The 20,220-nt window shown below is 42.6% G+C and overlaps 1 protein-coding gene across 5 annotated transcripts in view; it reads left to right on the top strand.

Moving 5' to 3' along the window:
- The window catches only part of ARIH2 (ariadne RBR E3 ubiquitin protein ligase 2), a 177,853-nt gene that overhangs the window by 74,264 nt on the left and 83,369 nt on the right, over positions 1–20,220 (top strand). For 4 of the 5 annotated variants that reach the window (XM_029601273.1, XM_029601271.1, XM_029601269.1 and 1 more), the window contains one exon: positions 602–669. Coding sequence is in view for 3 of the 5 variants with exons in the window: in XM_029601271.1 (XP_029457131.1) it covers positions 602–669 (68 nt within the window). In the remaining 2 variants the exon portion in view is untranslated. Of the gene's footprint in view, positions 1–601; positions 670–1,023; positions 1,043–20,220 lie in introns of those variants that run through there. The other variant, XM_029601272.1, reaches the window with a different exon arrangement.

The following is a 20,220-nucleotide window of genomic DNA, read 5'->3' as shown; positions in this document are numbered from 1 at the left end:
AAGATATACTTAAAGGAATGGTTACAAATTATCATACATCTACCTCTGTAAATTGAAACGGTAAGTTTCTCACTAGAAACACTTCTGTATTTAGTGCATCCTCTCCCTATCCGTCACAGTCTGTTCCTAAGCCTTGATTTCCACCCGGAACTCAAACTTACATTATAATACACTTCCCAATCCCTTCCCCTTTATGGTTAGATTTTTGGGAGAAGTGGTGCGTAGAGCAGAGAACGAGCTGCTGAGGTTCATGAGTTTTATTCCTGTTTGCTGAGTAAATGCGAAATCTTTAGAACTTGTCATGATCTTTTTTGACTCATTTTAGTTTTGTGAACAGATAATAGCATTGTATTTCTTCTCGAGGATACTGTCCTACAAGTCAGGTGACAAAAATCGCAGCCTAACTATCTACCCCATTATTTATCCTGTTTGGATGAAGAGCACTTAATAAACACATTATCATTTGTATGTTTTATGTATTTTCAGTGAAACCTAGGACAGCTTTTTATTATTGAGAAAAGACCTAGAAGTTTATAGCCCTTAGACCTGTTCATATTGGATGGATATGCATTTTATTTGATCTTTGTCTTTTTCATTTCAGGTGTCTCATTCTATAGCTAAGCTTGTATTAGTTCACTTTCATTGGCAAGAGGCTGACATTTTGGAAAGGTAAGGATTCCCCCCCAATTCCCAGGAAGGTTGAGGCATGCGAAGGTTTTGCATGAAGTAAAGCATTTACTGATGGTTTGCACAATGTGTTTTATTAATGCCTATTATGAATATACTGAATGTTTTAACTACTTATGTTTGTTTTATTTTATGCATACCAACTTTGTAAACTGCCCTGATTGTAAACCAGAATGGCGGTACATAAATAAATAAATTAAAATACTGAGATGTTTGCCATGCATTGCTTTCCTTACAGATAAACTTTCTTCATGAACAAGCAGGATGAACAGTTCCACAAGCGAGTGATGTCATCGAATGGCACCATATATGGAGAATATCAGCTCATTGGCTTGGAAGGCTTTGCACACGTGAGGTAGGCACTGCACCAAGCAACCCTCGGTGAAGCCCCCTCACTTTTTTTTTTCCCACCCCTCTGCAGCTCTGGACAGCAGTGTTGTCAGCAGCAGCTCCTCTCTTTGTACATTTTACCTCAGGTTTTATCTTAGGGGTTTTCTTTTTTTCAGAATTTTCTTGTTTTCCTTTTTAGTTTTCTCTAATTTAAAAGAAAAAAATTTAAATTTCTAAATTCTTTTAATTTGACAGGAGGCGCCCCCCCCTTTTTTTTTTCTTTTTTTTTTTAAACTATGGCCAGGAAAAATGTTTCGGGTTTCTAAAGATGCTCAGACTGTGATTTAAAAAGCATATACAATGCATTTTGCTGCCTGAGAGTGGACCAAAGTACTCTAAGTTCTTCAGTGTGCTCACACAGGCCTCTCAGAACCATAAACGGCAAAGGTTCATTTATAAAAACTCTTTTCACACTATACTGAAACTGTTTTCATTAACCAGGTCAAATCACAAGCACTTAAGTGTACAGAGTAAAATAAAGCAGGACAACTGCTCTTTAACTACTTTCTATTACCTGCTTTCTTAGGTAAGAGAGTGAGAGCTGAAGAATGCACAGTGCTCCTAACTCTTACCTTATTTATCTTCTCAGTCAACCAAATGTGTTCACTGGCCCTGAGGATGAGGTCCATGAGGTTTACCCACCAAAAAAAAAAAGGTTCCACTGGATCATATGGAGCTCATATTAGAATCCAGAGGCTGCCCTCCTAAGAACACCAGAGAGGAGAATGTGCTGCTGTCTCCATAAAGCTTCAGTGTTGCAAGTGCCAAATACATCTAGCATGCCTGTCCAGTTCCTGTGTCCTCAAGACTTCTGTCACATTAGTGATACAGGAAGACTTATTATCCCATATCCAGTTACCAGGAGTACTCTATGAAAGAGACTTACTATATTTCAGGACTTTCTGGTTAAGTGCCTTTCTAAATTTCAGCCACTTGCTATGACTCCAGTTTTAAGTCAGGTAGGACATGTGGTAGGAAGACCCATTCCTTACTGCTCGTGTACACACACCAGCCTGGACTGATCTCCCCTGCATTTATCCAAAGATGTCTTGAGCATTTTCTGGTGGCCTTCAGAAGGAAGCAGAGCCTACAGTTTTAAAGCTAAGCATCCTCCAATACTGTAATATTCCTAAGGACACTGTGGCCTTGCTGGTCCACCAAATTCTTAAGGACTTACTATTTAAAAATTGGGATTTCTCCCTTATTTCCTAACTAGTATCGAAAAGGTTGGATGGAAAAAAATAAAGTCCAATCTATACCAGGGTTCAACAGTGTTCAGCTGCCTCGCCAGTAGTAATGATGAAAGCTGACTTAAAAAAGACAAAGTAAAGGAGAAACCATGTCTCAGCTCTTCCAAGCATGAATCAGCAGCTGCTGGATTCTTTTGCCAAGAAACAATTCCAGTCCTCCATGCTATCAGCATTTCTTTCTTTCTTTCAGCTCCTAATCATTCAATATTTACACATCCTTCTGGAGAAGTGATAGGAGAAACTCCAGAAGGTTTCTGAGTTTGTCTCAGATACAAAATGCTGCAATATCCTTATCCTAATCTGAGTGCAAGGACTGTGGGGAAAACACCTCATTTTAGCAACATATGATGATTTTGATACATTTAATAGGGCATAAGTGCTGTCCACAGGAGCATGCAGAATAGCCTGGCTCAGAACCTTAGGGCTCTATGAAGGTGTGCATGATCAATACACCCTGTAGTATAATACAAACCTTATGCATGTCCACGCAAGAACAGCAGCAGACTGTGACTTCATTTCAGCTCCCTTTCCAAAAGGGGTGGTAATATTACTAGTATAAGCATTACACAGCAGCTTTTTTATCAAAAGCAATACAGCAACAAAAAGCAATGTTGTGTCATCGCAAGCTAAAAACACCAGACAACACTCAGCTGGAAAAAAACGATGTCCCTACAGAGGCTGGAGCCAGTGGTTGACAAATTAATTGTCCAACAGAAGAGTGCTCATTCACACAGGCAGTTAAGTAGTTATATTCTGTATAAATGAATTTGGCTCAAGGAGAGATCAAGTGCACTATGTGGCATGGGATGTCTCTTTCATCCATTGCTGACAGGGTCTTCTATATGCTTATCCACCAATACTGGCAAAGCTGAAATAAGACTGGAAACATGGTCCTCATAACCCCAGCATGACCCAGGCATGTATGGCTTTTGTTATTTCTTCAGCTGTCCACAGCAGAGCCAATTTGGTTCAAGCTAACAATGACACTAGTCTCATCTCAGGGGGGATGTTCCTACATCCCAACATAGTTGCTACATATGGATGCTCTTTCAAACAAAACAATTAACTAAGGGTTCCTATGCCTCAAAAGTGGAAGAGGTTCACAATTTGGTGTACAGAGAAGAGGTTACCTGTTTTCTCTTGTACAGTCCAGTGTTTGCTGGACAATTTACTTATCAAATTCTGGGCTCAAAACAAATCTGGCATGAGATCATCTTTATGCCCTTGCAGCCTTCCATGACCAGGTGGCAGGGAAACCAGTTTCCAGTCATCCCTTAATTTCCCATTTTATGAAGGGCTTATTACATTTAAAGCTGCCATAACGTGGACATTTAATGTGGTCCTTTCATGTCTAATAGAACTGCTATTCAACCTAGTAGGCACGTCCTCAATAGAGCATTTGACCAAGAAAGTATTATCCGCATTGCAATAGTTCCAATGAGGAAGATTGTTGGGAAGGAATCTTATGTACAGAAGGAAGGTGACCAGTGTCTGGAGTTCACTAGAGTAGTCTTGCATACACATACAAAATATTTGCTGGATAGTCTCAGATTTTCATTTAAATCAGGAAATTGTTATGCCCACCTTCTTTCCTAAACCACATATGCTGCTGGAAGAGGCAGGGTGTTACATGCACTAGATTGTAAAAGACCTGTGTCCTGTTTGGATAGGACAAAGGAAAGCAGAACATCCACACAGCTACTTGTCTTTTATGACCCAAATAGACTGGGAAGGATTGTAAACAAACTGTATATTTATCTGTTATCAAAAAGAAGGCCTCTCGTTGAAGGGCCATGCACTAGGCAATGGCTCCTTCAACTGCGTACATTTGGTCAACTTCTATTCAAGAAATTTGTAAGGTAGCCAATTGGAATTCAGTGCACACTATTACATCCTACTGTTACCTAGAGGCTGACTCCTGTCAAGACAGTAGATTTGGTCAGTCAGGTCTCAAAAATATGTTTAAAAATATAGGTGGATTATTTCCATGCCTTGTGAAGGGTAGATGGAAGGGGACATCAAGACAACCCTTAGCTTGGGAGTCTGCACAGATGGAATTGTTCATCCTGCTTGTTCATGAAGAAAGTAAAATTGCTTATTTGTAACTGGTGTTCTCTGGACAGCAGGATTAACACTCCCACATAACCTCTCACCTCCCCATAATCACTTCTTTACTCTGCATGCCATTATTTTTGACATAGTGGGCTTCACTGAGAGCTGTTTGGCATAGCGCTTACTCGGTGTGCAAAACCTTCTAGGCTTGTAGCCAATGAGTTGACACTCTCCATATATGGTGCAGTACAATGATGTCACCCACATGTGGGACTGTTAATCCTGCAGTCCCCGGAGAACACCAGTTACAGGTAAGAAACTTGCTTTACTGAGTTTGGAATTACAGAAACTTGTTTGTTTGTCCGTGATTATAAGACTGGTTGGAGCAGTTTATCAGTAAAGGATTACAGTGCCTTTCTTAAGAATGTAAGTAGTGCCATCGTGGGTCAGACCAATGGTCCATTGAGCCCAGCATTCTCTCTCTGATTGCCAATCTGGGTTACTTGGTATCCAGCAGATCTAAATGGGTAGATCCTTTCCCTGTTACTCATTCTCACAAGTAAGAGGTGATGATCCCCATGTCTCCCTGACTAGTGTTAATGGACCTGTCTTCCAGAAACTTGTCCAAACTCCTTTTAAACTCAGCTGTATCATTAACCTTGACCACATCCTTGGACAACAACTTCTGCATCTTAATTATGTGTTGACTGAAAAAAAAAATTTTTCTCATCAATTTCTTTGGGTGACTAGAGTGTTAGATCAGGGGAGTGGAGAAGATGTAATGTACTTGAATTTCAACAAGGTCTTTTGACATGGTTCTGCATAGGTGACTTATAACAAACTAAACTCTGTGTGTATATCCATTAAAGTGATTGACTGGACTAGAAACTGATTGAGTGGGAGATGACAAAGAAAGGGTAGTGGTAAATAACTCACTGTGAGGAAAGAGTGGTTACCAATAGAGTGCACAGAGCTCACTCCTTGGTCCGTTTTTGTTCAATGTGTTCATAAATATTGCAGAAGGGCTTTCGAGTAAGAGTTAATCTGCAACAGGATAGATAACCTGGAAGGTGTGGAAGATGTTAAGAGAGAGCTAGTGGTGCTTGGTTTGGTGGTTAACATTTAATGCCAAAATTTTCATGGTCATGCTTTTAAATTGTAAATCATAAGGAAGCAAGATAGTCTAGGGGTGAAGTTCTTTTGTGCAAAAAAGATTGCGAGCAGGGGTGATAATGCGTGAACTTAAGAAGGTCCATATTCAAATGCATTTATCTGTTATCCTGCTAAATGACAGTTTGGGTACTTATCCAGCTAAGTTCTAGCTGGATAAGTTAAGGGCATTCCAGGGTCTAACTAGGAGGAATTGAATAACCAGATAAGTTATTCAGCTAAATCAGATATTCAGAGTTAGCCAGATAACTTATCCATCTAACTCTGGTTAGCCTGTAGACTTGTCCTAAAGTTTGTCCGGCTAATTTTTAGATATCTGGGCATATTCAGTGGTGTGAATCCTGTAAATACAAGAGGATAATGCAGTGTCCAAGCTTGTTCTGTCTTAGTCTCTCTGCTGAGAATGTCAACATGGCTACCAGTAGATACTAAATTTTCATGAAAGTGTGAATTTTAGACAATATAAACACGTCTTTTGTTCACATGCAATGCAAAACACTCAAATAGTGATTTTTAGTCACTACAGGCCAGAGCTAGACATGAACCCATGGCCTAGACATGTATTGTGCAGTTCTGGTCCCTTCATCTCAAAAAAGATATAACAGTATTAAAAATAGTACTGAGAAGGGTGACAAAAATGCTATCATGGATGTAAAGGTTCCTTTATGAAAAAGAATGAACACTTCAGCTTGGAGAAGAGATGACAGAGGATTATAAATTCATGAATTGTGTGGAATAAATTAATAGAGAACACGAATAGTAACAGGACACAAAAACCTAAAATATGATGGTATATAAAGACTATATAGCCCAGTTTGCCCATCCACCCCTCCTACTTAGCTATAAATTCTATTCTCTCCCTCAGAGATCCTCTGACCTTGTCCCACGCTTTCTTGAACTCCAACACTGGCCTGGTTTCGACTACCTCTACTAGGAGGCCGTTCCATGCATCCACTACCCTTCCTGTAGAGAGTATTTCCTTAGATTACTCCTGATTTTATCTCCTTTCACCCTCATCCTTTGACTCCTTATTCTAGAGCCTCATGTCCATTTTTTTTCTTAGAGGTATTTAAACATCTCTATCATATCTCCCCTTTTCCTCCCCCATGTGTACCTGTTTAGATCTTAAGTCTTTCCCCATATGCTTTTAATAGAGGAAGTTTGTGGTATCACTGCCTGTGTTTTTCTGTTTTGAGAAAAAGTGAAGAACTTCATTTTCCAGAACCATTCACAAACAGTACATAGACTAAAATAAAGGTAACTGTAAAGATTACATCCTTTGAGATGAGCATTCCCTTTGTAAGTGTGAGATGTGCAATAAGTCGCATTCATTAACTTTCATTTGCATTTTTAATTTTTACAATGAAAAGTTTGCTATTTCCTAGCAGGTAAATAGATGTATTCAGGACCCAGTGGGTCTATGCTCCCCTGCCAGCAGATGGAGACAGAGCAATCTGACATCACAATATATATATAACCCTGAAGTGACCCCAGCCTGCTAGTATTCTCCGTCTCCAGCAGATGGTGGATGTGCATCTCCCTATGGGGATTGCTTTGAGCTTTTTGAAAGAAATTAGAAATTCTGAATTCAAAGAGAGCTCTGCTCTTCTGCGGTGATACCTAAAGGTTCCTCCCCAAGTTGAGAATTCCTGAGGCAATTTTTGTGGTCCCTCAGAGGTGTTCCTTGGTCCGGTAGCTGAGTTTTACAGCATGGACTTAGCTGCTAGTTCAGCTGAAAGGCAGCGGGTGCAGGAGGCCGAGCATGGGGGTGACAGCAGATGCAGTCTCCCCCCGCAGCTGGAGACCGTCTCTGTACTCAACTGGTAGGAGCTGAGCTCAGGTAAGGTTTAAAAAAAAAAAAAAAGAGAAAAACTTGCTCCCACTTCCAGTGGTGGTTGCAGGAGGATCATCTGAGAAAAGGTGTTCCCTTGTCCTCTCTGGCCTGGTTGGTACTAACGACAGATGCAAGTCTCCATGGTTGGGGACTCGCTATCTGAAGTTAACAGCCCAGAGGTGCTGGAATGCCAAAGAGTCCCGCTGGAACATCAATCGCCTGGAGGCCCGGGTGATACAGCTAGCATACTTGCAGTTCAGCCACAGACTGCGGAATCAATCAGTTCTCGTGATGTATGACAAAGCGACGACGGCCTATATCAGTCACCAGGGAGGAACCAAGAGCCAGCAAGTGTCGCAGGAAATAGACCAGCTGATGGAATGGGTGGAAGGTCATCTGCAGATGATCTTGGCCCCTCACACTGCTGGAAAAGACAACATAAGAGCGGACTTTCTCAGCAGGGAGAGTCTGGACCCAGGAAAGTGGGTGTTGTCAGCCGAGGCATTTCAGCTGATTGTGGATCACTGGGGCCTTCCATTCCTAGACCTGCTGGCGACTTCTCGAAATGTGAAGGTTCCTCGCTTCTACAGTCGCAGGAGAGATCCGTGGTCCCTGGGAGCACACGCTGGCCGGAAGACAGATTGCTTTATGCCTTTCCTCAGTGGCCCTTGCTGGGCGGGTTAATTCGCAAGATCAAAGGCCACAGGGAGCTAGTATTCCTGGTGGCACCGGACTGGCCCAAGCATTTGTGGTTTGCAGATTTGTGATGACTCCTGGTGGAGGCCCCCCTTCGTCTTCTGCCACACATGGATTTGCTTCACAAGGATCAGATTTGATTTTGTCTTACGGTTTGGCCCTTGAGAGGACTCGCCTGTTAAAGCGTGGTTATTCCTCTGTGGTGATTAACATTTTACTCCACACTCGCAAATTCTCCACTCCCTTGGCTTATGTGCAGGTTTGGAGAGTTTTTGAGGCTTGGTGTGAGGAGCGAGGTGTTCTTCCTTGTTCAGTTAAGATCCCGCTCATTCTGGATTTTTTGCAGGATGGATTGAATAAAGGGCTTGGTTCTTAATTCCTTGAAGGTGCAGATTGTGGCTCTTGCCTGTTTCAGAGGCCTGGTAAATGGTGTTTCCTTGTTGTCTCATCCTGATGTGGCCTGTATTTTGAAGGGAGTGAAGCACCTTAGGCCTCCCTTGAGGTTACCGGTTCCATTGTGGAGTCTTAATTTGTGCTGGACTTCTTGTTGGGCCCTACGTTCTGACCACCACGTAGCCTTTCTTTATGGTTGTTGACTTTGAAGACTGTGTTCCTGGTGGCTATATGTTCTGTGCATTGGATTTCTGAGCTGCAAGCCTTGTCTTGCCTGGAGCCGTTCTTTCGGGTGACTCCGGAGGCAATACAGCTGCGAACTGTTCCATCCTTCTTGCCCAAGGTAGTCTAAGACTTTCATTTGAAACAGTCCATCTCCTTGCCCTCCCTGGATAAGATCAAGGATGCAGAGGAGTTTCACATTTTGTGCTCCTTGGATGTTAAGTGACTTATCGTGCGTGTGGTATCTATGGGTCACTGAGTCTTTTTGAAAGATGCCTGTTTGTTCTCCATGGCAAGAGTAAGCAGGGCGCTCTGGCTTTGCGGTTACCATAGCTCGTTGGATTAAGGAGGGTGGTCATTGCCGCTTATGTGGCTCCTGGAAAGCCGTTGCCTACTCAGGGCTCATTCCACTAGAGCTCAGGCAGTGTCATGGGCAGAGGTTAGTCTCTTGTCTCCTGTTGATGTCTGCCGTGCTACGACGTGGTCCTTCTTACACACCTTTTCCATGTTTTATCATCTGGATGTGCCAGCCTGGGGGGATGCAGCCTTTGCACATATGGTGTTGTCTGGACTGCGGGCAGCCTTCTACGCCGTTGGGGAGTAGCTTTGGTACATCCCACTGGTCCTGAGTCCATCTGTCTACACACTAGGAAATGGAGAAATTACTTACCTGATAATTTTGTTTTCCTTAGTGTAGACAGATGGACTCGGCTTCCCATCCTTGACTGCCATATGAGTGTGTCAGTAGTCCACCTGTGGGGCTCTGGGTCCCAAGGGATTACTGGTAAGTGTTCATCCAGTACCTAGCTTGAGGTACCTAGAATCTTATGTGAGTTCAGTGTTTATGGTTGGTTGAGTACAGTTCTGGTTATCTGTTTTTGATCAAGTTTTTTGCTAGTCTGTCCATAGGTGCTTTTGAAGAGAATACTGGCAGGCTGGGGTCACTGCAGGGTTATATATACTGTGATGTCAGCTTGTTCCCTCTCTATCTACTGGCATTGGAGCATAAACCCACTGGTTCTGAATCCATCTATCTACAGTAAGGAAAATTAAATTATCAGGTAAGTAATTTCTCCAGTGAATATAAGATAAGAAATGCCATGCTGGGGTTAGACCAAGGTCCATTGAGCCCAGCATCTTGTCTTGGATAGTAAGCAGTGGGCAGTCCAAATCACACGTATCTGGCAGATCCCAAAAGGTAGAGATATTTCTTGTTACTCACTCCCAGGAATAGCGATAGTTTTCTTTAGTCTACCTAGCTAATAATCTGTTATGGACTTTTCCTCCAGGAACTAGTCCCAACCTCTTTTAAATCCTGCTATGCTACTCACATTGACCATGTCCTCTGGCAACAGATTCCACTTCATGATTATGTGATGAGTGAAAAAGTACTTTCTATTTGTTTTCAATCTGCTTGTTAATTTCATGGAGTGACCCCTTGTTTTAGTGTTTTTTCATAGACTAAATTACTTTTCTTGATTTACTTGTTCCATCCCATTCATGATTTTAGAAAGGTCTATCATGTCCCCCTCTGTATCTATTTTCCAAGTTAAAGAGCCTTAACCTGTGTAGCCTTTCATCATAGGAGAGATGTTCCATCCCCTTTATCATTTTTGTTGCCCTCCTCTGCACTTTCTAGTTCCACTGTTTTTTTGGAGGTGGAATGACACACAAAATGCGAGGTGCGGTCACACCATAGATCAATATGCAAGCAATGGGATATTGTCTGTTTTATTCTCCATTTCTTTTCAGATCATTTTTAATATTCCATTTGTTTGGTTTTTGGGTTTTTTTTAACTGCTGCTGCACAGTGAACTGAGGATTTCAATGTATTGTCCACAAGGACTCCAAGGTCCTTTTCCTGGATAGTGACTCCCAATATGGAATCCAGCATCGGGTACCTGTAGTTGGAGTTATTTTTCCCTATGTGCATCACTTTACACTTTCTCACACTAAATTTCATCAGTCATTCAGATGGCCAATCTCCTAATCTCACAAGGTCCTTCTGCAATTTCTCACAATCCACTGCTGTTTTAACAACTTTGAATAAGTTTTTGTCATTTGCAAATTTGATTACCTCACTTGTTCCCTTTTCCAGATCATTTATGAATGTTAAACAGCAGAAGTCCCATGACAGATTCATGAGGTTCTCCATTAATGACCTTTCTTCATCTGAAAAACTGACCATTTAGTTCTGCCCTCTGTTTCCTATTTTTTAACCATTTACCAGTCCTCAATAGGACACTGCCTTCTATTCCATGACTTTTTAATTTCCTGAGGAGTCTCATAGGGGATTTTGTCAGATACTTTCTGAAAATCCAAATACACATCAACTGGCACAGCTTTATATATGTTTACACTTTCAAAAAATGTAAGAGATTTGTAAGGCAAGACCTCCCATTGCTAAAACCATGTTGATTTTTCCCCATTAAGCTTTGTTTATCTATATGGTCTATAATTGTGTTTTTTAGAAGAACTTCTACCATTTTCCCCAGCACAAATATCAGGCTTACTGGTCTATAGTGTCCTGGATCACTACGAAGCCCTGTTTATAAAAAAAATTGTATTATATTGGCCAGCCCCAGTCTTCAGGTATTGTGGCTGTTTTAAATGATATGTTACAGGTTATTAGCAACAGGTTTGAAATTTCATGTATGAGTTTGTTTCGGATTCTGGGGTGGGTGCCATATTGTCCTGGTGATTTGCTAATCTTTAGTTTGTCAATTTGCTCTATTACATCCTACATTATCACAAAGATTTGTTTTCCTTGCTCAGAATTATTGCCATCAAATAATTGTTTTGTATGTGTGTGTGTGTATTCCCATTAACCTAGACAATAAAGACAGAGGCAAAGAAAAAATGATATAGTTGCGATGGAGAAGGTACAGAGAAGGGCAACCAAAATGATAAAGGGGATGGAACAGCTCCCCTATGAAGAAAGGATGAAGAGGTTAGGGCTGTTCAGCTTGGAGAAGAGACGGCTGAGGGGGGATATGATAGAGGTCTTTAAGATCATGAGAGGTCTTGAACGAGTAGATGTGACTCGGTTATTTACACTTTCGAATAATAGAAGGACTAGGGGGCATTCCATGAAGTTAGCAAGTAGCACATTTAAGACTAATCGGAGAAAATTCTTTTTCATTCAACGCACATAAAGCTCTGGAATTTGTTGCCAGAGGATGTGGTTAGTGCAGTTAGTGTAGCTGGGTTCAAAAAAGGTTTGGATAAGTTCGTGGAGGAGAAGTCCATTAATGGCTATTAATCAATTTTACTTAGGGAATAGCCACTGCTATTAATTGCATCAGTAGCATGGGTGGTTCTTAGTGTTTGGGTAATTGCCAGGTTCTTGTGGCCTGGTTTTGGCCTCTGTTGGAAACAGGATGCTGGGCTTGATGGACCCTTGGTCTGACCCAGCATGGCAATTTCTTATGTTCTTAAGAATTCATTCAGATTTTCTGCTATTTCCTTGTTCTCCCTGAGTACCCCTTTTACTCCTCAGTCATCTAGCGACTCAACTGACTCCTTGACAGACTTTTTGCTTCGAATATAACTTGATAAAGTTTTATTCATTTTTTTTCTATGGCAAGATTCTTCTCAAATTCTCTTCTTTAGCCTGTCTTACTGATGTTTCACATCTAACTTGCCTGTATTTATGCTCGTGCCTATTTTCTTCATTTGGATCTGCATTCCATTTTCTGAAAGATGTCTTCCTTTGGCATTTCACTGTCTGTATCTTCATCTTGGCCAGGTGGACAGTGGTATACTGCTCTACCCTTACCCGTCACATGTAGGTTTTCTATCCAGAAGTATTTTACAGTCTGACGATTTAGCAACTCTGCTGAGGCAGCAATGTGAGTTCTGTTCTGAAGCTATGCTGTTAGTTATAGAGAGTCTACCTTAACATCTTTTGTGCATAGGGGTGAAAAAATATTTAGAAACCTTGGGTGCTAACCAAAAGATTTAGGAACCAGGATAAATACACATATTTATTTATTTATTTTATTTAACAGCTTTTAATATACCGGTGTTCGTGCAAGCACATCACGCCAGTTTACAATAAACTTGAGAAAGGAGGAAATTACAAAAAACAGGGAGTGGGGGAGTGGAGCAGGAGCGAAAAGAGGGGGGGGGAAGAGGGGGGAGAGCGGTAAAGGAGGAAAGACAGCAGCTGAGAAAGGTACAAGGAACATATCAGTATTTACAGGATAGGTTGCTTAATGAGGTTAGAACAAGGTTGATTTTTTACAGCGGTTAATGAGGAATAAATAGATTATATAATGATAAATATTAAAGCTTAATTACAGCAGTTATGGTGGATTATATAGATAACTTATTAAACAATTAAACACATATATATAAAGTATTAGCTTATTTACAGCAGTTACAGCAGGTAATAACGGAGTCTTGATTTCGACATATAGGTTGTAAGTTTTAACTGGGTTACAGTGGAGCACGGTGGGAGGGTGGCGGGGTAAGGGGAGGGAGGGTGGGGGTATGGGTGGGTTGACGGGTGAGGCTCGGGTGGATTCAGGGTGGTGAGGCAGGGGAGAGACAGGGGGGAGCGATTGGGGGGGTTTCAGGGGGGTAGACTATAGGGGGCCGGGGCAGATTTAGGGGGGTGGACTACGAGGGGCTGGAGCAGTGGTAAGCCTGTCGGAAGAGCCAGGTCTTAATGCCTTTTTTGAAGATGGTTAGGGAGGGTTCAAGACGGAGGTATGTGGGGAGGGAATTCCAGAGGGCGGGGCCTGCGATGGTAAAGGCTCTTTCTCTGGTGGTGGATAGGCGGGCAGTTTTGAGGGGGGGAGTGTGGAGGGTGCCTGTGGAGGTGGATCTAGTCTGGCGGGTGGAGAGGTGGAAGTGGGGCATTTCTTTAAGCCAGGGGGAGTTGTTATTGTAGAGGGTGTTGTGAAGAATAGTAAGGGTTTTGTATTGGGAGCGGAACTGGATGGGCAGCCAATGTAGGTCTACTAAGATGGGTGTGATATGCTCTCTTTTACGTGTGTTAGTAAGGATACGAGCCATGGCGTTTTGAAGAGTTTGTAGGGGTTTGATGGTGGAGAAGGGGAGGCCTAGTAGGAGGGCGTTGCAGTAGTCCACTTTGGAGAAAATAGTGGACTGTAGGACTAATCTGAAGTCTTGAGTATGGAGTAAGGGCTTGAGTTTTTTGAGGATCTGGAGTTTGTAGAAACCTGCTTTGAGGAGGGACTTGATGTGTGGTTTGAAATTCAGGTGTTGGTCAAGGGTGACTCCCAGGTCTCTTACGGAGGGGGGTAGTGTGGGGGAGATGTAGGGGGGCGGTGGTGTGGTGGAGGTATCTTGTTCAGGTTGCTTGGATATAAAGAGTAGTTCGGTTTTGGTTGCATATAACCCTTGGGCTGAAGTGCTCACTTAGGAGTCCAAAGACTAACTTAATTTCCAAGGGCTTAAGATGTCCACATTTCAGTATCTTCCATAAGCCCACTACTTTCCAGGATTCCTTGTTGGTGTGGGTGGAGGGGATTACTCTCCAAGGCTTGCGCATATTGTTTTGCCAGAAGATATACAGTAATAATCATGTTGAATGATTGTAATTCCATCAAACTTTACTGATAGTTGATTTTAAAGTGAAGTAAATGACAATTTACAAGTCCTTTTTGAATACAGTTCATTACATTAATCCTCTTCCAATAAATTTTTTATTCTGTACTGATGGTGTAATCTAATCTTTTTTTGTTCCCCATATCCCATCCCAATTTCATGGGCAGTTTTGGAGTGTCCTCCCAGACTGGTGGACATGATACTTAAATTGGTTTAGATGGCATAATTCAATGTCCCATTACTCAAACCTCAGGTGTCATGAATAGGGTTCTTACTTTTTATCCAACCTCCTCCCAGAATATCCTGATGATATTGTAGTGATTAATACTGGATAGGTGCAATAATTCTCCTTTCTTCCTGTTCACTCCTCCTTCCAGGAATGAATTAAAGTCCATTCCTTTGCACTACCTTTGAAAGGAACTAGGTCTCTCTAGGTGAGAGACTCTTCTCAAAAACGCCTCTCGCAGTGATGGTAGCTAAATTCCTTTAGCCATGGGGCACTTAGCCAAATAAAAATAAAAATCAATATAAAAACAAAAAGGGAAGGAAGGTTGGACAAAAAATTCCTTCAACAAAAATGACACACAAGACCAGAAGGAAATAATAATCCTTGAAATTGGGGAAAAGGGTACCCCCTTTCCATACTCGGGTCTTAATTCTTAAGGCCCAAAGAATCCTCTCCCCAAAACAGAGCAGGAGCAATGCCATCCTGCCTCCTGGAAAAGCTAATTAAAAATCCATACCCTTTCTAATTGTTTCCCTCTTATGTCAATAAGAAGCAACCAACATAGCAACCCACATGAGGGAGCTGAAAACCACTTGAAACATTTTGTCTCTACCTACCCTAATGATATGGTCTTTTAAGTAGATACTTGTTAGGGCAATATACACACTCATATCTTTACACATCTACACACACCTATCTAGACACACATACATATATAATTGTGTGTACGTATGAATGTATGTGTATATAGATAGATTACACCATTTTATAACTTAAGAATTGCCATACTGGGTCAGACAGGGTCCATCAAGCCCAATATCCTGTTTCCAACAGTGGCCAATCCAGGTCACAAGTACATGGAAAGCTCCCAGACAGTAAACAGATCCCGTGATAAGTAATGGCTTTCCCTAAATCTGTTTGCATGATGTATGCAGGGCCGGTGGAAGCACTAGTCGAACTAGGCGATCGCCTAGGGTGCTGAGCATTAGGGGGCGCCGAGCCGCTGATGGCCGCCGGTGGACCTCATCCCACTGGCGGCTGAGCGGTGAACTACTGCTGTGCTGTGTGCCAGATACACACAGCAAGAAGATCAGCAGGACCACTCCACCACAGCCTGAAGATAAAGGTCACGTCTAAACATGCAGGTGCTCCTCCTCCTTCCTGCCTGCATGGCCCTGGAAGAAAAATGTTGCCGGAGCCGCGCGGGCAGGAAGGAGGAAGAGTATCAGCTGCGTGCAGAAGAGGAGCAGCGCGGCCCGAGATGACCAGGGCCGCTGCAGAGCCCATCCTGTGGCGACCCGTAAAGAAGAGGCCCAAAGGTGAGAGAGAGGCTGAGGGCCTGTAGAGTGTGTATGTGTGCGTGTATGAGATGAGTTGAGTGATTATGTGTGAGAGTGAGTTGCGAGACTGTGTGTGGGAGTGAAGACCTGAATGTTTGCAGAGACAGCATGTGGGAGCCTGTGTGTGTGTGTGTGTGTGACAGCATGTGACAGTGAGAGCCTGTGTATGAACAATTGTATGGGAGAAAGCATGTGAGAGATATATAAAAGGAATTGGCAAAAATAAGAAAGGGAAGGTGGAAAAAAAAAGCCTGTGACCAAGCAATTAGAAAACTAAGATCAGACAGCAAATGTAAAAAAAAAATTACTTTTTACTGATTGGCACATGTAATCTTTGGGAATGTGCAAGAGTAGCACTTTCTCTATGCGTATCTCACAATGTACGAGATCAGCATACTGGAACTGGAAGCCCACGAGGCCTGCACAGAGGAGGCAGCAGAATGGGCTTCAGTGCCAGTAGCAGCAATCAGCACCTCCCCAATAGCCACGCGGCAGCAGTGACAGTGGCAGCAGAGGAATATGAGAGACTCTGAGGTTGCTGGCAAAAGAAAGAGAGGGGGTCTCTGCCTTTAGTGTGTGTATGTGTATTAAGGGGAGTCTGCCTGGGGATGTATGTGTGAATGCATGGGTGCCTGCCTGAGGGTGTGTCTGTGTATGAGAATGAATGGGCGTCTTCCTGGGGTTTGTGTGTGTGAGAATAGGTGCCTGCCTGTGTGTGGTGTATGTATATGTGTGAGAATAAATTGGTGCCTGCCTTGGGGGTCTGTGTGTGTGAGAATGAATGTGTGCATGCCTAGGGGATGGGGAGGGAGTGGTGTGAAAATGAATGGGAGCCTGCCTGGGGTTCAGTGTGAGAATGACTGAGAGCTTGCCTGGGTGTGTGTGTATGTGAGGGAGCCAGTAAAAGTGAGAGCATGAGTGTTTATGAGAAAATCCAGGGGAGTAAGAGTGTGTGTGGGGGGGGGGTGGAGGAGGAGAGAGTGTCTTACACCCTGAGAGTGTGTCAGTGTCTGTGAGAGCGAGAGGTTATGGTTGGGTATAAGAGCATGAATGTGTATGTATGTGACAGTGTATGTGTGAGAGAGAATGGACATGTGAGTATGTGTGAGAGAGGATAACCTCCTAATCCTCAACAATATCAGGGTGACTGGAAATCAAGAGCTCCCATGTATATCCATACATGGGAGCAGGGGCTTTTTAAAATCCTTATTAGTTTTAATTATTGTGTGTTTGATATATGTGCTGTTTTGAAATATTTTATTGGTGTATGGGAAATTGTAAAAAATGTATATGATTTTAATTAATTGAATTTCTATTTATTATTAGTTTTAAAATATTCTTTTATTAGTATGGTTTTACTATTATAACTGATGCTTTGTTTCTTGATTTTTATTGTTTTATGAGGAATGGTGGTTCTGTTTTTCCATTGTTAATACAGAGTCTGGCTTCTTGGGGTTTCCATTTCAGTTTTTTCTAATTTGTGCTCCTTTATTTTGTATTCTGTATTTGAGAGTCTGTCTCTGCTCTGTAAGTGTGACCATGATGAGAGATTCTGCTAGCATATAGTGTCTGTATAGGGATCTATAGCAATCAGGTTTGTTTTGTTTCCCCAGTAGGTAGTGTATTGGTATTCTAGGAGCCAGTGTAATATTTACCCTTGCTTATTCACAGGTAGGGTTATTGTTGTTTGAGTCCTTGGTGTTATTACTGTTATGTTATGATTGGATTGCAGTATAGATGTTGAGTGTCTTTTTTGCGGGGTTTTGTGTTAGTTCACAATATGTCTGGCAGTGGAAGGTGTTTATGCTGCTGTTACTGTGAGGTGACACCAGAATTTGAAAATATCTTTTAGTATGATGAGCTGTAAGGGAAACATCCAAGCTCCATTGTTTGGGGGAATTTCAGTGGATGCACAGAGTTACAGAACTGGAGGTGCAGGATTTATATTGACATTCTGTCCCTTCCTATATATTCCAAACTTCACTCTCATAGCCATATAGAATTAGTTGAATGAGGCTATCAAATAAGTTTATAGTGTGAAACTGGCCAGCTTTTTAAAATTACGCAGAAGACCCTTTGGACTTTTTTATTAACATTTTTTTTATAACCAATTTTAAAGCAGGATCCATGCTATAGAGGTGGGTGCGATGAAGAAATGTCATTTTGGCTCCCACCCCCCCACCCCCCCCCCCCCCCCCAAATTCTTCTGTCTAGAGACACCACAGATTTTCTGTGACCTTAAGCATTAGTACAAATCCCCTTGCACTGGCGCTGGATGTATGTGTGGGTGTAGATATATAATATAATATGAGATTGGTGTGCCATTCTGTGAAAAGGGTCTTATGTTCCTTGCAACAAGCATTGAGCATTCTGCCACCTTCATTGTTAAAGTTAGAGGTGACCCATCAAAACGGTATTTACTTGTTCAGCTCCATAATTATGGAAAACAGTCCGTCTGGATATTCATTTAGAGTCATTCATTTATATTTGGCTTTTAGGGAAAAAAAAAGCAAAGCTCTGGCTTTTTGAACAGGCATTCCTTGGACATTGCTTATGAAGATTAATGCAACCTTATTTTTATTTGTTGTTGAAGATAGATGACATTAGATAATGTAAGAGGGGATTAAGAACTGAGGGGACAGACTTTGGTTTTAGGAAATGTTTTAGGTATAGATTTTAGTTTTGTGTTATAATGACTTGTAACTTCCTGTTGTATTTTATGGCTTGTAATCACCTTGAGGTTGATAATGAAAAGTTGGGAAATAAAATATTATCACACAATATATTTAAATTCTGCAATACATTATTTCTGGAAGCATAAAATTAACTGCCAGGAAATGATTAATGCTCATATGACTAATTATTCATGATTGTTTCTCGGCATGACTTTCACATGATGATGTAATTGCAAAGTCACCATAATGATGAAAACTAATTCCCCAGCCCCCACCAAAGCAAGAAGAGAATGGAAACTTTAAAGCCTCCCATGGTATAGCATGTAGACGACAAGGTGTGCACTCTCAAATGTGCTGTGTCCAAGATTTCCAGTCCCACCATGCAGCAGGAAGTTAAACAATATTCTCCTGTGTCTTAAAAGATCATGCATAATCTCATTTTTCTGATCCACCACGAGTTATGCCCATAAGGTCAGATCTTGTGTTCTTCTGTTCTAACTTTTCCTTATGAGTTGTATCTTTACCTGAGATCACTTGTTTCCCAAGTCCTCTTCATGCATGTACCAAGTGGATCTTCTGTACCAATAACAGCCATTGTTCTTATCTGAACTGATAAATTCCATTTGTTCAATTTGGTCATCCTTTTATTTTCAGGAAATTAGGACTGCTCTTGGCCACTCAAACGATTATATATAAAACTAGTGGACCCCTGCCACGCGTTGCAGTGGCTGAGTCAGATTCTTTGCCCTCCCTGCCCCTTCCCCTTGCTCATTTAGCTCAGTCACTCATCCTCTTCCCCCTTGGTTAGTCCCCCCCCCCCCCCCTTCCCTCCTCTGTCCCCACTCCAACTCTGTCCCCACTCCAACTCTGTCCCCTCACACTCACCTCTCCCCTCATTCTTCTTCCCCTGACAGTTACCTCCCTCCTCATTCTCCCTCCCCTCACTGTCACCTCAGTGACTCCCCACCTGGTGAGGGCTGTTTTGTAACCTTTCGGAGATGGTGCACATTTTGTGTATGTGTTTGTGTGCCCTCCCCCTTTGCACCCCAAAGTAATCCCCACAGAAACGTTGTGTTTATATAAGCCTCCCCCACCCTCCCTTCCCCCCCCCCCCCCAGGCCGGCGAAATAGACTAACCCACAAGAGTTGCAGAATCTCGGAACTGCCCCACGCCCCCCCCCCCCTGCAGGCCCGACTATACCTTTCAAAAATGGTAGTCTGTGGAACGGGCGTTCGTTCCGGCATGGAAGTATTGGCGCCAGGCCCTCGAGGTGGAGCAATGGGAGCGGTCGTCTCGCTCAGATAGTAAGGGCGAAGGTGCGCCGGTTGCCAGTTCAGAAAATGGCTTAGACGGGCCCTCGCCCTTACTAAGTCACATGGGCTACTGCCGCTATTGGCGTTCCCGAGTGTCCTAGTAAGGGAAAGAGCCGTCGGCGCCATTTTGATTGCTGGCAGCCGACAGCCGTAGTGTATGCGATGTGTCCCGGAGCGGTGTTGTCCCCTCACCCAGCTGGAGCAGCCCGAACTATTCTGCAGTTTTCCGTGCGTTCGGAGGTTGAGGGCAGTAAGTAGAAAAGTCATGTGCGTGAGGAGGGTGTGTGTGAGTTCGTAGGGTGTGGGAATTGCAAACGTGGCATGTGAGTGGCCTCCCAGTGTAGCATGCTGGTATTTAGTGGGTTTTTGTGTGTTTTTTGAGGGTGTGTGAAAT

The sequence above is a fragment of the Rhinatrema bivittatum genome, chromosome 4 (genome assembly GCF_901001135.1).
Source record: "Rhinatrema bivittatum chromosome 4, aRhiBiv1.1, whole genome shotgun sequence".
Taxonomy (NCBI): Eukaryota; Metazoa; Chordata; class Amphibia; order Gymnophiona; family Rhinatrematidae; genus Rhinatrema; species Rhinatrema bivittatum.
The sequence above is the reverse complement of the archived record's forward strand: the minus strand, read 5'-3'. Positions and strand labels throughout refer to the sequence as shown.